Below are 14,629 nucleotides of genomic sequence, written 5' to 3' on the forward strand. Positions count from 1 at the left end.
GCCCACTTCCTGCTTTTTTTTAAGATTTTTAAATTTTTATTTCTCTCCCCTTCCCCCCATACTTGACTGCTGTGTTCATTTGCTGTGTATTCTTCTGTGTCTGCTTCTATTCTTGTCAGTGGCCCAGGAATCTGTCTCTTTTTGTTGCATCATCTTGCTGCATCAGCTCTCCACATGTGCAGCGCCACTCCTGGGCAGGCTGGACTTTTTTTTGTGCTGGGCAGCTATTCTTACAGGGCGCACTCTTTGCACGTGGGGCTCCCCTACGCGGGGGACACCCTGCATGACAGGGCACTCCTTGCGCGCATCAGCACTGCACATGGACTAGCTCCACACGGGTCAAGAAGGTCCTGGGTTTGAACTGCAGACCTCCCATGAGGTAGGCAGACGCTCTATCTGTTGAGCCATATCTGCTTCCCTGCTCATTTGCTTTTGCTTGTTGTCTGCTCATTGTCTTCCTCATTGATTTTTTTTTCTTCTTTTTTTTGCCCATTGTCTGCTTGTCTTCTTTAGGAGGCACCAGGAACCAAACCCAGGATCTCCCATGTGAGAGGTGGGTGCTCAACTGCTTGAGCCACATCAGCATCCTGGTCTCTTTTTTGTCATCTTTCCAAGTAGTCTGAGCTTCTGAAAGACCATAGCACATATTTATTTGGATACCTTCACCTAGCACAATGCTTTGCATGTAGTTAATTCATGGAAGTTGTATTTGATTACTTATTTATGCCTTCCACAAGCAGTGAGCAAAGAAGCTATGTGACCTTTTCTTTTCAAAAATTTCTTCCTAGAAAGTCTGTCAGTTTTTGTCTAGTGTTTTGTAAATTTAGCTTAAGTTTAGCACAGTATTTTCTGAATTTATTTTTTTGGCATTTTTTTCCTGATGGGATAAAATTCTAAGTGTTTTCAGTTAGAGAAAAAAATGCTTTGAAAATCCTAAGTTTTCTTTTGCTTGACCTTCCATTTTCTAGAATAGAACAATATTAAGGAACCATTTATGAACTTTTAAAAAACTTACATACCCATGTGTTATTTATGGATGCATAAACATGTAGAAAAGGCATAAAAACAATGGACTGGGTCCATACTAAATTCACAACGGTGGTTTCCTTCAGGGAGGGAAATGAGACTAGGGGAATGAATGTGAGGGATTTCATCTTTCTATGGGGGTTTTTTCCCTTCACAAAATGATCTGAAACAAAGATAACAAAAATGTTAACATTTATTAATTCTGGAGGGTGGGTGTACCAGGACTTGAAATATTACATTTTGTAGTTTTTCTCTTTATATATATATATTTAAGTTTGTAAAACTTCTGATTTTAAAATGGAGGTTGCCACCTAGTGGACACATGTAAATAGAACCTCTATCATCTCTTACATCAGATGCATAAAATGCAATGGAAGAGCTTTTCACTCTTCAACACAGGTAAGAAAAAAGTTACACTTGTGGTGGACAAGACAACAAGCTTTGGAGGTGATTAGACCTATGCACGAAGCCTGGCTTTGTTATTTACTGTACAACCTTGGGCAAACTCTCAGACCTCTCAGTATCAGAGACTGAACACAGACCTTCATTCACTCAACAAATATTATGGGGCACTCCTGTAAACCAGACAAGCATTGCCCTAACCTGGGGGTACGAAGAGCTTAATAAAGGTGTGTGTTGGGAGGAGGCTGGATGGTGAGAGATTAGGTCTAAATCCCCAAACCCCTAGTAATTAGCTCATATAACTTCAGGCAAGTCCCTCCCTCACAGGATGGCACTGCGATCTAAGAGCCACAAGAGATGTAATACTGCCTTGTTCATCATTCTTTTCCTAGTAATGCTTAGCATATGAAAGACTCAAATATTTGCTGAATGAATGAATATGAGCTTAGCATTACTTTAACCCAGTTTTGGATGCATAATAAACAGGTAATAAATGGTAGACAATAAGGAAATGGAGGACTACATATATTATATATATCTGTAGCCCTGGATTTATGTCAACTTGATTTAGATTGATACATGTTTATATATTTTACCAGTTAAATGATATATACACTTATTGAAGGCAGCAAATTAGTATATATAATCCTGTCAATTTTGAAGAAAGGATCTCAACTTTGAAACAGCAGGAAGACTTGATCTCTAATGTCTATGTTTGCAAAAAGAAACTTACAATGATAAAAGGAGGCAGTTACTGGAATCTATGTCTCAAAGGGCAATTTAACAACCTAAACTTCTCTAAAAACTGTCCCTTAAAAATTCTTGCCAGCTCCTTAGGGCAGCCTTCTGGATCCTACAATAATGTAATGTAAGTATTCTTTCACTTTATTTTATAGTAAAAGCAAGCAGTATTAAAAACAAAAACCTACTTGTAGTTAGTGGTAATAGCCTGATGATGTTCTTTCATAATCTGTAACTAATGTTCCACAACGTATGGTGTTGGTAGAGGGATGATGTATGGGAATTTTGTGCATTATGCATGACTGTTTTGTAAGCTCACAAATTCTCTAAGAAAAAATATATATTGGGAGCAGATGAGGCTCGGGCAGTTGAGCTCCCACCTCCCACATGGGAGGTCCCGGGTTTGGTTTCTGGTGCCTCCTGAAAAAACAGAAAAGACAAATAACAAGGAGAAAAAAACAACTGGGAAAGCCAATGTGACTCGCTGGTTGGGTGCCGGCTTCCTACATATGAGGTCCCGGGTTCAATCCCCAGCCCTCAGTACCTTAAAAAATAATAATAATAACAATTATATATATAGATACATATATATAGCCTGCTTATATGTTTTAACAGAGCAAATGTTATATGATCATTTGAAAGTAGATTCTGATATATTAGACTTTGTAAAACTATAACATTATTTCATATTTGAAACTAATCTGTGATTATTCCTCTATTAGCTATCAAGCCCTAAGTAAAATTTTACTCACTTTATATCAATTTATGGCATTGTATCTTATAGCAGTTGCTTAATACATATTTACATACATAATGAATATTTTATATACCTCCCCAATCCACATATTTTAATTGGAGAAAAATGCAGGTTAAACCTGCATTTTTCAATAAATTTGCTGAATGAATAGACAAATACAGTAAGACTTCAAAGTTCTAACAAAAATGCCCATTCTTTATGCTCTACGCAGTAAAATTAAAGCACTATCTTATTTTATATGCTTTAGCTATGTTTGTGGGCAATAATGTATAATAAAATTTTCATCAATATATCTTAAATGAAGAAAATAGTTTCATTGATTGACTGCATTTTTTTTAAGTCTAATTTCATGTATGAACTATAATCACCTTTAAAACTTAATAAGGCATATATTGGAATCCAGTGAAAAAAACAGAGGAAAAATATTTGGTGTGTATTTATGGAACCATCAATGGCTTGCCGATGCCTTTTACACACTGCCAGACAAGTAGCTTGTCCTAACTAGGAAGGCCCTATGCCAGAAGTCAGTGTGGAGTTTACAAATATTTATGGGCATCTGGCTATTAAGACACTAAGAACTAGACAACCTTGTTGTAGTCTTGCATAACATCTGCCCAATAAAACACTCTTGTGACATACCCCACTGCCTCCTGACATTCTTCAGGTCTAATAAGCAGCAAGTTTCAGACTCTGCTCTGCCTTTACACAAGATAATAACTGATATAAATAATCCCACTGGTGATCAAGCTTTTTTTCCTTTTTATAAACTGCTGCCAAGTCAACAGAGTTCCATTTTAAAACATTCCTTTATCATTAAACTTTCATCATGAAAAGTTTCTTTAAAGAAATTATTCAGGAAAACTTTATCAGTTAAGATTTCTACATAACAGGATCCTTAGTATGTCCTAAACACTTGCAGAACAAAAAAATGTGGCTATTGCCTAGTTTATTATGATTGGTTCTGACCCAATCAAAAAATATAACATTTCCATTTTAAAAATAGGTTTTGTAGACCAGAACTATAAATTTGTCTTCATTTTAAAACTAGAAATGCACCACAGTCAGTATAATTAACAGAATGGCTATCAGCATTCATCTATCAATCACTGTATTTTACATTCAGCAAACTTAATTTTATCAAACATCCTTTAATTTATAGAAGACAATATGATACATATTGCATAAAGAGGACACAACTGTTTTGCAGTACAGTTTCAAAATGTATACAGATTGGAATACAGAAGTTAAATACTGGTGTTGAACTTTAAAGTGAACACAAAACTCACAATTCAAATATTAGCCAATCTGAAAACTTTACTTCCCATAATATAAAAATGATACTTTGAGATGCAAAATATTTATTTATTTTTACTAAAACTATATAAACATTTAAAATCATTAAAAACTCAGCATTAGAATTTATAAAGATTAGCTATAAAAATATATTGGCAGTCACTTTTCTTATAAAGGTACCATTCACTACATATAAAATAGTCTCTAACATAAAATTGCCCTAATAACTATACTATTTTAGAATCTGATAAACCCTACATTAAATCAATTATAAAATCCTCTTGGAAAAACTTTGGTAAGCATCTTCAGAGGGTTTTAAAAAATCCTCTAATATCATTTCAAGGACCTGTAAACATTCCATTCTATTGAAGCAAAACAGAATAAGTAATGTACATTCAACTGCATATAGAACATATGATCAAAACACAATTTATTATATATTTGTAGAAAATCACCATTCCCAGAGTACCAAAAAAGAAAAAAAGAAAAAAAAGAGAAGCTATTTAAAAGTGTCAAACTTTTAAATAGTTAAAAGGGTCAAACTTTTAAATAGTTCTCTACCATGCTAATAAAATGGTACAAAGTCACCACAACTCCATTCATGTACTTTAGATGCCTTTTAGGACAAGACCTCAAAAATTAACTCATTCTCAAAAATTCTTTTAAATCCAATAAACAAACTTTTAAAATCCCATTTAAAAGAAGTGTTACTAGAACAACTATATATAATCAGGATACATAATTTAGTTATGTATTAGTTTTCCTTTTACATTTGTAATTTAGAGTCTATTGACAGAATAAGAATCCATACACACATGCGCATACACACATAATTGAAAAAGATAAATTTCAGGAAACAGTAAGAAATGCAAACTTATAGGGTAAACAGATATATTAATATCAAAAATATTTGTTTTACCAAATTTTCATTTTATCTTCTATTTTTGGATTATTGACAGCTACTGTTAATTAGAATATTCAAATTGTTGAAAGGTCACTTCCTGTTTTTCGATGTTTAATTTTTAAAGCTTCCAGTTGTGCCAGTAGCTTCCTTGAGGTGATTTTCCGCTTTATCCTCTGTCACCAGATCTCTTGCATAAGATATTTATCTTTGAGTTGCGAAAGCCTAAATAAAAAACTTCATTCTTTTTTTTACCTTTTAATTAAAAAACAAACTCCTTTAAAGAGAAAAGAAATCCATTTAACTTTTAGGCAAGTTCACAAAAATATTTCTTTCCTAAAAATCAAACACTTTTATGGGAATAAAGATCCTTCAGAGTTTTTAACTCTTCTATTAGAGTTTTGTTCTGGTTTTCCAGGACTGCTACTCGATTTTCCAGGCATTTCACATATTCTTTCTTCTTTCTGCGACATTCTCGAGCAGCCTCTCTAAATATAAATTTAAAAAAAAACAAACAAATAACCACTAAAGTGTAAACAAACAAAATCACTTCACATTCTTTAAATGGTAAACATGCTTAAGTAATTTTCCCTGGTCATCTTTTTTCCCTGATTTTTAAACTATTCAGAAATAATCCACAGCCAGTGAAATAGACAGATCTTAAGTGTAGAGCTCAACCAGCTTTGGCAAATACATATACCTGTATAACACACCCCTATCAAGACACAGAACATTTCCACTGCCCCTGAAAGACCTTCCCCAAGCAACTATTATTCTATCACCGTAGATTAGTCCTATTATAAAATTTCATACAGCAGAGCCATTGGACACTCTTGGGGTTGGGCTCTTTTCACTCAGCATTTTTTTCCCTCTTTCCTTCCCCCTCCTCCTCCCCCTCCCTGCTGTTTCTGCTGTCTGTGTCCATTTGCTATGTGACCTTCTGTATCTATTTCTCTGTTTGTCTTCTCTTCTCATCTTTCTCCTCTAGGATTCACTGGGATTTGATCCTGAGGACGTCTGATGTGGAGAGAGGCTCCCTGTTAATTGCGCCACCTCAGTTCCTGGTTTCTGCTGTCCTTCACCTTGACTCTCCCCTTCATCTCTCTTTCATTGCGTCATCTTGCTGTGTGACTCACTAGCGTGGGTAATGGCTCACCGTGTAGGCATTCTGCTTGATGTGTGGGCACCTGGCTCACCAAGCGGGCACTCACATGGGTACTCAGCTCACCATGCAGGCACTCGGCTCACCGCATGGGCACTTGGCTTCCAAGTCAGCATCCACGAGGGCACACGGCTCACCACATGGGCACTCGGCTCACCACGCAGGCACCCAGCTCACCGCACAGGCACTCGGCTCGCCACACAGGCACTGACTCGCTGCACAGGCACGCTTTCACTTCTTTTTTTACCAGGACGCCCCAGGGATCGAACCCAGGTCTTCCCATATGAAGACCTGAGGCCTTATCACTTGAGTCACATCCACTTCCCTCAGCATATTTTTGAGGCTCATTCATGTTGCTATGTGATCAGTATATACCTTTATATTGTTGAGCATATCCCATTTTATAAATTTAACTACAACTTGTTTATCCATTCTCTTGTCTATTTTCAGTTTTAGCTGATATGCATATTCTTGTCCTAGTCTCTTTGTAGACATACATTTCAATTCTTTGGGATAAATACCATGGAGTAAAATTTATGGGTCCCCTGGCTAAGTTTTGACACATAGCTGCTTAAGAAAAATATATATATACATATACATACATATATATATATATATATAAAAGCTTTAGATTACATAAATGTTACATAAAAAATATAATGGATTCCTATATGCCCCACTCCCTCCCCCTCTCACACTTTCTCACATCAACAACACCCTTCATTAGTATGGTACACTTGTTAGAATTGATGAACTCATATTGAAGCATTGCTACTAACTGTGGACTACAGTTTACATTATAGTTTACACTCTGTCCTACCCAATTTTGTAAGTGACAAAATATATACTGGTCTGTATCCATCACTGCAATGTCATGAAGGACAAATCCAATGTCCCAAAAATGCCCGTATTACACCTATTCTTCCCTCTTCCATCCCACAAAACCTCTGGTGGCCACTGCCTTTGCATCAATGATAAGAGTTCTTCCATTGCTAGAATAGTAAGTCTATAGTAGAACAGTAAGTCTGCTTCAGTCCATTGTTCATTCCCCAATCTTGAGGATTTGGGGATGGTGATGCCCACTTTGCTTCTAACAGAGAGGGGACTTAGATCCATGGGCAAAAGGATGGAGTGATCCTGCTTGCAGTTGCAGACTCTCTTTGTTCCTTTGGATGGGTGCTGTCCATCATCATAAGGGCAAAATCTATGATAAAGTGGAAGGGTGTGGTTGGGCAGTGGATGGGCATGACACTGATGGAGTGACACACAGCTTCTTTAAATTAATTTTTATGTTTTAATTACAAACAGTGCTTGAACAACTAATCAGTTCTATGTGTGTCCTCTTAGAACATTTCTATAACATTGCATACAAGTTATATATACATTCAGGAGTAGAAAGTACTATTTTGAGTTTTTGAGTATTCTTTACTTATACTATGTACTGTAGATAATATCTGCAACTTACTTTTTATACATACTGTTTTTTATATATATATACACATATATATCGATCTGCTCAGTATGTTGCAAAACCAAGTTTTACTTTAAAGAATAAATTTACTATCCATCAGATTACTAAGAATTCTGCAATTCAAATAGTTGTTTACACAAGGTCATACCAGTTAAGGCTATGGTGGTCGTGGAGAAAAAGGCAGCACCGGTTCTGGGCCTTGTTTGGTCACAAGCCCAGCTCAATATCCAGATGTGTTTGAGATTCTAGGGGATGTTTTCGGGCTTAGTTTTGGTTGTGAGCTTACGAAACAGTTATGCATAAAATACAGGATCTGCATGCAACATCCCACCAAAACCTTGCATTAGTGTGGAAGGTGTTACTATTGATGATATGGCACTTTTGTACTGTTGATAATAGAACAATTAATTATATACATACTGTTTTAATGGTGTTTCTGCCAGTACACGGATCTACCTTACTCTTTATTTTTTAAAACCATTGCACAGTACCTATAATATAAATATACCACAGTTTATTTAACTCTTTCCGCACTGAAAGACTTTACGTACCTTCCAACTTTTCACTATTACATAATGCTCTGATGAACATCCTTTATATGCCCCTCATTACATGTGAGTATTTCTTCCCAAAGGAAGCACCAAGAAATAAAATTGCTGGGTCACACAGGGTATATTACCAAACTACCCTCCAAAAATCTGTATCAATTTATGTTCTGATCGACATTACATGAGGGAAGTAGATGTGGCTCAAGCAACTGGGCTCCTGTCTACCATACAGGAGGTCCAGGGTTTGTCTCCCAGGGACTCCTGGTGAAGGCGAGCTGGCCTGTGCAGCGAGCTGGCCCGTGCAGGAGTGCTGGCTGTGCAGAGAGCTGGAGCAGCAAGATGACACAACAAAAAGAGACAATAAGAGACGCAGCAGACCAGGGAGCTGAGGTGGTACAAGAGATTGAGCGCCTTTCCCACTCTGGAAGGTCCCAGGATTGGTTCCTGGTGACTCCTAAAGAGAAGACAGACACAGAAGAACACACAGCAAATGGGCACAGAAAGCAGACAGCAAATGCAAAACAACGCTGCAGCGGGTGGGTAAATAAAGTAAATCTTGAAAACACACACACACACAGTACTTGAAAGTAACCTGCTTCCCTTCACCTTCTCTAATACTTAACATCATATCTTCTTACTCTAATTTACATTTCCCTGATTATGCACAAAGTTTGGTATAATTTCATGTTTATAGGCTATCTGTATTTTTTCTTCTCTTATATATATCCTATAATTCTTTTTCTTTATAGAAGTTGCAAATATTTTTCCCAGTTACATGGCTTATTTTAAGTTTGTTTATGGTATCTTTTGTCATATAGGAATAGAACTGTTGTGCCAAAGGATGTGTACTGTAAAATTTCATATTTCTGGGGAGCAGATGTGGCTCAAGTGGTTGAGTTCCAGCTTTCCACATAAGAGGTCCCAGGTTCAATCCCTGGCCCTAGTACCCCGCCTCCCCAAATCTTCATATTTCCATCAGTAATATATAGGTGAAGTACCCCTTTTCTTACATGCCCAATAGTCAGTATCATCACTATTTAAGTTTTGCCAATTAATATACTAATATTCGATTGTGGGAAGATGGCACTGGATTAGATAGACAAGGCTCAGATCTCCCAAAAACAAAGGAGAAAGAGCCAAAAGCTGCCTGAGGAACCTGCTTTGGGGGTCAGCACACCAGGACAGTGCTTCACGACTCCCAGGAGGGTGAGGGACGTGACAGAAAGAACACAAAACAATAAACTCTGAGTTAATGAAACTCCTGGCTGCTGGGAAGGGCTTTCTTCCCCCATCTCCAAGATATTAAGCTGGGTAAAACCCCTAGCTCACTGCAGCTGGCTGAGAGGAGAGCAATGTTCCTGTCAACTGTTACAAGGGAAAAGGGAGGGGCAGTTCGGGTGCTTTTCTTCAGTAAATTGGGCCAGCAGAGCCTGCTTTGAATCTCAGCTCTGGAGAGACCAAAACAAAGAAAAACCAAGAGATATTCACCTCGGTGGAAAGGTGCGCCAATGAGTGCCATCTGCTGGCGGGTCTGGAAATTACATGGACAAAAACTGCACTTAAGTCTCTGTTCTCTAACTTCTTGGAGAAAATCTATGCCCCTTTAGCGAGTCCCTGGCACAATTTTGATAACTTAAGCTGGACAATTTTAAAGACTTAGGATAAGTTGAACCAAAAATCAAAGAGCTATGAAAAAATAATATTAGGCAAAAAAGAGAAATTGGCCATCAGAAGAAATTCCCCACACATTCAGATACTTAGACATCAGCAAAAAATTACAAGCCTTACTAGGAAACAGTAAGAGATGGCTCAGCCAAAGGACCAAATCAAATACCCTGAAGAGATACAGGATTTAAGACAATTATTTAATGATAATCACACAATGCTCCTAAATCAATTGAAAGAATTGAAAGAAAATACAACTAAAGAGATAAAGGATAATAATATACTAATATCTACTTGAATTAACATCCAGTTATATTTTGAGAATTGCAAAAACACTATACATTCTGGAAGCATAAATTTACTACTTACCTGTTTTTCATTAACCTTATTTCTCTTTTTAATTGGGGGTCATCAGTCTTGGTTGTCTGAGATGTAAGATTCACAGGCGATGTCATCACCACAGTTTGTGGGAGTGAAGCAGCTGTAGGTGTGGTACGGATCTGATATGTCTGCATGTCCCCTGATGCTGCTACATGGTCAAAAGAAGTGAATTAATCAACAGATGTCTCTAAAAGCTTGAAATTTTGGGAGAGTTTATACAGACACTTAAAACATACTTACTCTGTACAACTACCTGGTTGCTGGGCACAAGTATTTGCTGTCCATCAGAGGTCTGAGCATATTGGAGAATTGTTGTTGTACTTTGCTGACTACTGCCTGAATTTGTCATGGTTAATGTCTGAAGCCCCTGTACTCCATCTGTGCCCGGACTGGCCAGCTGTAAGGCTCCATTTGGGGCAATGGCAACTTTAACCAAAGAGAGAAAATAGCTATCGTAAAGGTATACAATACACTGTTGTATGAATGCATTTCAGTTTGATAACTATTGACTACTTTGGGTGAACTATAAGAAATAAAATAGCACTTCCTGATAACGTTTTATAGATTAGATGCACTTAAATTTAGTCTTAAATTGTACAATTTAACTGATTGGTCAAAAATAGCACAGTTTTGGGCTTCATAAAGCATTCACTCCATGCTAACTGCTAATTGTTGCTACAAAAATTCTGAAACACTGAGAGGTCACTTGTAGTTAATTTTTAAAGGAAAAAGAAGAAGAAAACATCAACATAGTTTACAATTGTTATTCAAAAAAAGCACTAAAAAGATAATAATTTAATATTGTTTTTTAAATAGGTAATGAGTGCCTATATTAAAAAAAACTTCAATGAGAATAAAAGGCTATATAATGAAAAAGTTGTGTTCTTCATACCTTGTTCCATAACTTCATTTTCTACTGGTAACTACCGTTATATTTACTGAATGTTATTAAATTATTTACTTAAGTGATACTTAAGAAATTTAATGTACCCAATTCACTTCTCTAGTGAAAATCACCAAAAAGTTGGATCACCAGAAAGCCACTGTATAGCATACATTACATAACTCCCCACAAACATATTTCACAGAATTACATTTGTGTTAATGCTTTCCCCTCACCTTTAGTAACTTTTTTTTTCTTTCTTTTTTTAAAATTTCTCTTCCCCCTCTCCCCCCAGTTGTCTGCCCTCTGTGTTCATTCGCTGTGTGTTCTTCTTTGCTTCTATTCTTGTCAGCGGTACGGGATTCTGTGTCTCTTTTTTGTTGCGTCATCTTGCTGCATCAGCTCTCTGTGTGTGTGGCGCCACTCCTGGGCAGGCTGCACTTTCTTTCGCGCTGGGCGGCTCTCCTTATGGGGCGCACTCCTTGCATGTGAGGCTCCCTTCACCTTTAATAACTTTTTTTTCTTTCTTTTTTAAAATTTCTCTCCCCCCCAGTTGTCTGTATCTTCTTTTCAGATTGTAATATACAGTATTTTTTTCTACTGTGCTTTGATTACTGAGAAATCAAAATACCCTTTTTATCACGTCATTGTGTGTATGTTTTAATTGAAAATAACTTTTTTTTAGGAGTTTCTAATTATCCATTCCCTACTGCCACACACAAATACTCTAAGATGATTTAATTTCTAGGACTCTAAAAATAAAGACTCATTAAAATTTTTCAGATGTACAGATTTTAAAGTTATATTAGCAATTAGTTTCAATCTCCTTCCTGCAACACGCATTCATTGATGTTTACATTTATATATATTTATATAAATATATAAATAAAATACAAAGTAAAAGTCTTATCTATCTCTTACTCCACTGGCCACTCCCTCCCCCATCCTGAAGTAACCATTATTTTTGGTACACAATCTTCCCAATCTTTTCCTATAATCATTAGACTGATATATTAACATATATCAAAATATATGTACCTAGGGATACACATGGTTTTTACAAAAACGTGGTGTTAAATCTATTTTCATTTTTGCAACATAATTTCCTCTTCGTTTAATACCCATATTTACATGGTTGCATTTACTCTAAGTCTGTGCTGTCCAATATAGTAGCCATTAGCCCTACATGTGGATATTTAACCTTTTCTTTTCTCTTTTTTTCAAGATTTATTTTATTCCTCCCTACCTTCTCATTGTTTGCACTTGCTGTCTCTGTTCATCTTCCTTGTTTCTTTAGAAGGAACTGGGAACCGAACCTAGGACCTCCGATATGGGAGGGAGGCACCTAATCACTTGAGCCACCTCTGTTCCCTGCTTTGTTGTGCCTCTAATTGTGGTTTTTTTAAAATTTTTTATCCCCTCCCCTTGTGGCTTTTTTTTTTTGCATGCTATCTGCTCTCTGTCCATTTTTCCTGTGCATTCGTCTGTATGTGTATGCATTTTATTTTATTTCCCCTCCCCCCTTACTGCTTGCTTGCTGTCCATTGTGTGTCCATTTGCTGCGTGCTCTTCTATGTTGTTTTTTTTTTGCTTGTCTCCCTTTTTTTGTTGCATCACCTTGGAGAGTCGGCTCTCCATGGCGCCTGTGGGATGGGCGGCACTCTGCAGCACCTACGGGCTGGGTAGCTCTCCGCAGCATGTGGGCAGCCTGCCTTCACAAGGAGGCCCCAGGATGCAAACCCAGGGCCTCCCATATGGTACACGGGAACCCAACTGATTGAGCCACAGCGCTTCCCTCGTTGTGTTTTTCTTCATGTCTCTTGTTGCATCAGCTTGCCAGACCTGCCTGTTGCGTCAGCTCACTGTCTTGCTCCTCCTCTTTAGGAGGCACCAGGAACCTCCACTCCCTGCTTTGTCTCTCATTATGTTTTTCTTCTTATGTTTCTTGTTACATCACCTTGCCACACCTGCCCATCGTGCCAGTTCGCTGTCTTCTTTAGAAGACACCAGGATCCAAACCAGGGACCTCCCATGTGGTAGGCAGGATCTCAATTACTTAAGCCGCATCTGCTTCCCAATATTTAACCTTGAATTCATTAATACTGAGCAAAATAAAAAATTCAATTTCTTACTAGGCACAACTCATGTACTTAATAGTCATGTGAGACTAATGGCTACTATAATTGGACAATGCAGATGTATTTCCCATCAGGAGAGGCAATTCTACTGGACAATGCTGCCTGAAGAATAATGAAAAACCAAGTTTTTCATTATATTACACGGTCATAAATACTAGATTGTACTATACTTATTTCCATAATATATAAAATGCTAGCCTAGGTTTCTATGTAGTTCTCATAATTCCAATTTTAATGGTCTTAAACCATATTAATATACAATAATTTTTTACTTCCTAATATCCTGCCTTTAAAAAAATCTTTTTGAAAACAGTAATATATATATATGTAATTTTAAAAATCCATGTTGAGAATGAAAAGTGAACCACCCTCCTGTCTCTGATCGCTACTCCCAAGTTTCTTTCCTCACAACTACTGTTCAGTTCTTATGTGTTCTTACAAAAGTATGGTATATGTTTTGATTTTTTAAAAGATTTTTTCTTTCTCACCCCATTTCCCCCATTGTCTGCTCTTTGTGTCTATTTGCCGTGTGTTCTTCTGTGTCTGTTTGTATTCTCATTAGGTGGCTCCAGGAACCAATCCTGGGACCTTCCAGAGTGGGAGATGGCGATTACTCTCTTGTGCCACCTCAGCTCCCCTGTTCTGCTATGTCTTCTTATTTTCTCTCCTCTGTGTCTCTTGTTGTGTCATCTTGCTGCACCAGCTCTCCACATCAGCTGGCACTCCTGTGCGGGCAGCTTTCCCACGATGGGTGGTGTTCCCACTCAGGGTGACTCTCCTGCACAGGGCTGCATTCCTGCATGGGTCGGCACTCTGTGTGGGCCAGCCTGCTCTCACCAGGAGGCCCTGGGCATCGAACCCTGGACCTCCTATATGGTAGACGGGAGCCCAAGTGGCTGAGCCACATTTGTTTCCCCGTATGTATTGTTTACTTTTTTTTTTTTTTTTTTTTAAAGATTTATTTATTTATTTAATCCTCCCCCCCTCCCCTGGTTGTCTGTTCTTGGTGTCTATTTGCTGCGTCTTGTTTCTTTGTCCGCTTCTGTTGTCGTCAGCGGCACGGGAAGTGTGGGTGGCGCCATTCCTGGGCAGGCTGCTCTTTCTTTTCACGCTGGGCGGCTTTCCTCATGGGCGCACTCCTTGCGCGTGGGGCTCCCCCACGCGGGGGACACCCTTGCGTGGCACGGCACTCCTTGCGCGCATCAGCACTGCGCATGGCCAGCTCCACACGGGTCAAGGAGGCCCGGGGTTTGAACTGCGG

At 37.9% G+C, this 14,629-nt stretch overlaps 1 protein-coding gene across 6 annotated transcripts in view; it reads right to left on the reverse strand.

The window, feature by feature from the left end:
* Positions 1–1,201: 1,201 nt before the first annotated feature.
* Positions 1,202–14,629, reverse strand: part of ATF1 (activating transcription factor 1) — a 95,702-nt gene continuing 82,274 nt past the window's right edge. For 3 of the 6 annotated variants that reach the window (XM_004453668.4, XM_004453667.4, XM_071218905.1), the window contains 3 exons: positions 10,588–10,773; positions 10,336–10,495; positions 1,202–5,608 (listed from right to left, as the gene is read on the reverse strand). In XM_004453668.4, the coding sequence (XP_004453725.1) occupies positions 5,464–5,608; positions 10,336–10,495; positions 10,588–10,773 (491 nt within the window). In that variant the 3' untranslated portion in view covers positions 1,202–5,463. Of the gene's footprint in view, positions 5,609–8,304; positions 8,756–10,335; positions 10,496–10,587; positions 10,774–14,629 lie in introns of those variants that run through there. The other 3 variants (XM_058308233.2, XM_071218904.1, XM_058308234.2) reach the window with 2 other exon arrangements.

The sequence above is a fragment of the Dasypus novemcinctus genome, chromosome 12 (genome assembly GCF_030445035.2).
Source record: "Dasypus novemcinctus isolate mDasNov1 chromosome 12, mDasNov1.1.hap2, whole genome shotgun sequence".
In the NCBI taxonomy this organism is placed as follows: domain Eukaryota; kingdom Metazoa; phylum Chordata; class Mammalia; order Cingulata; family Dasypodidae; genus Dasypus; species Dasypus novemcinctus.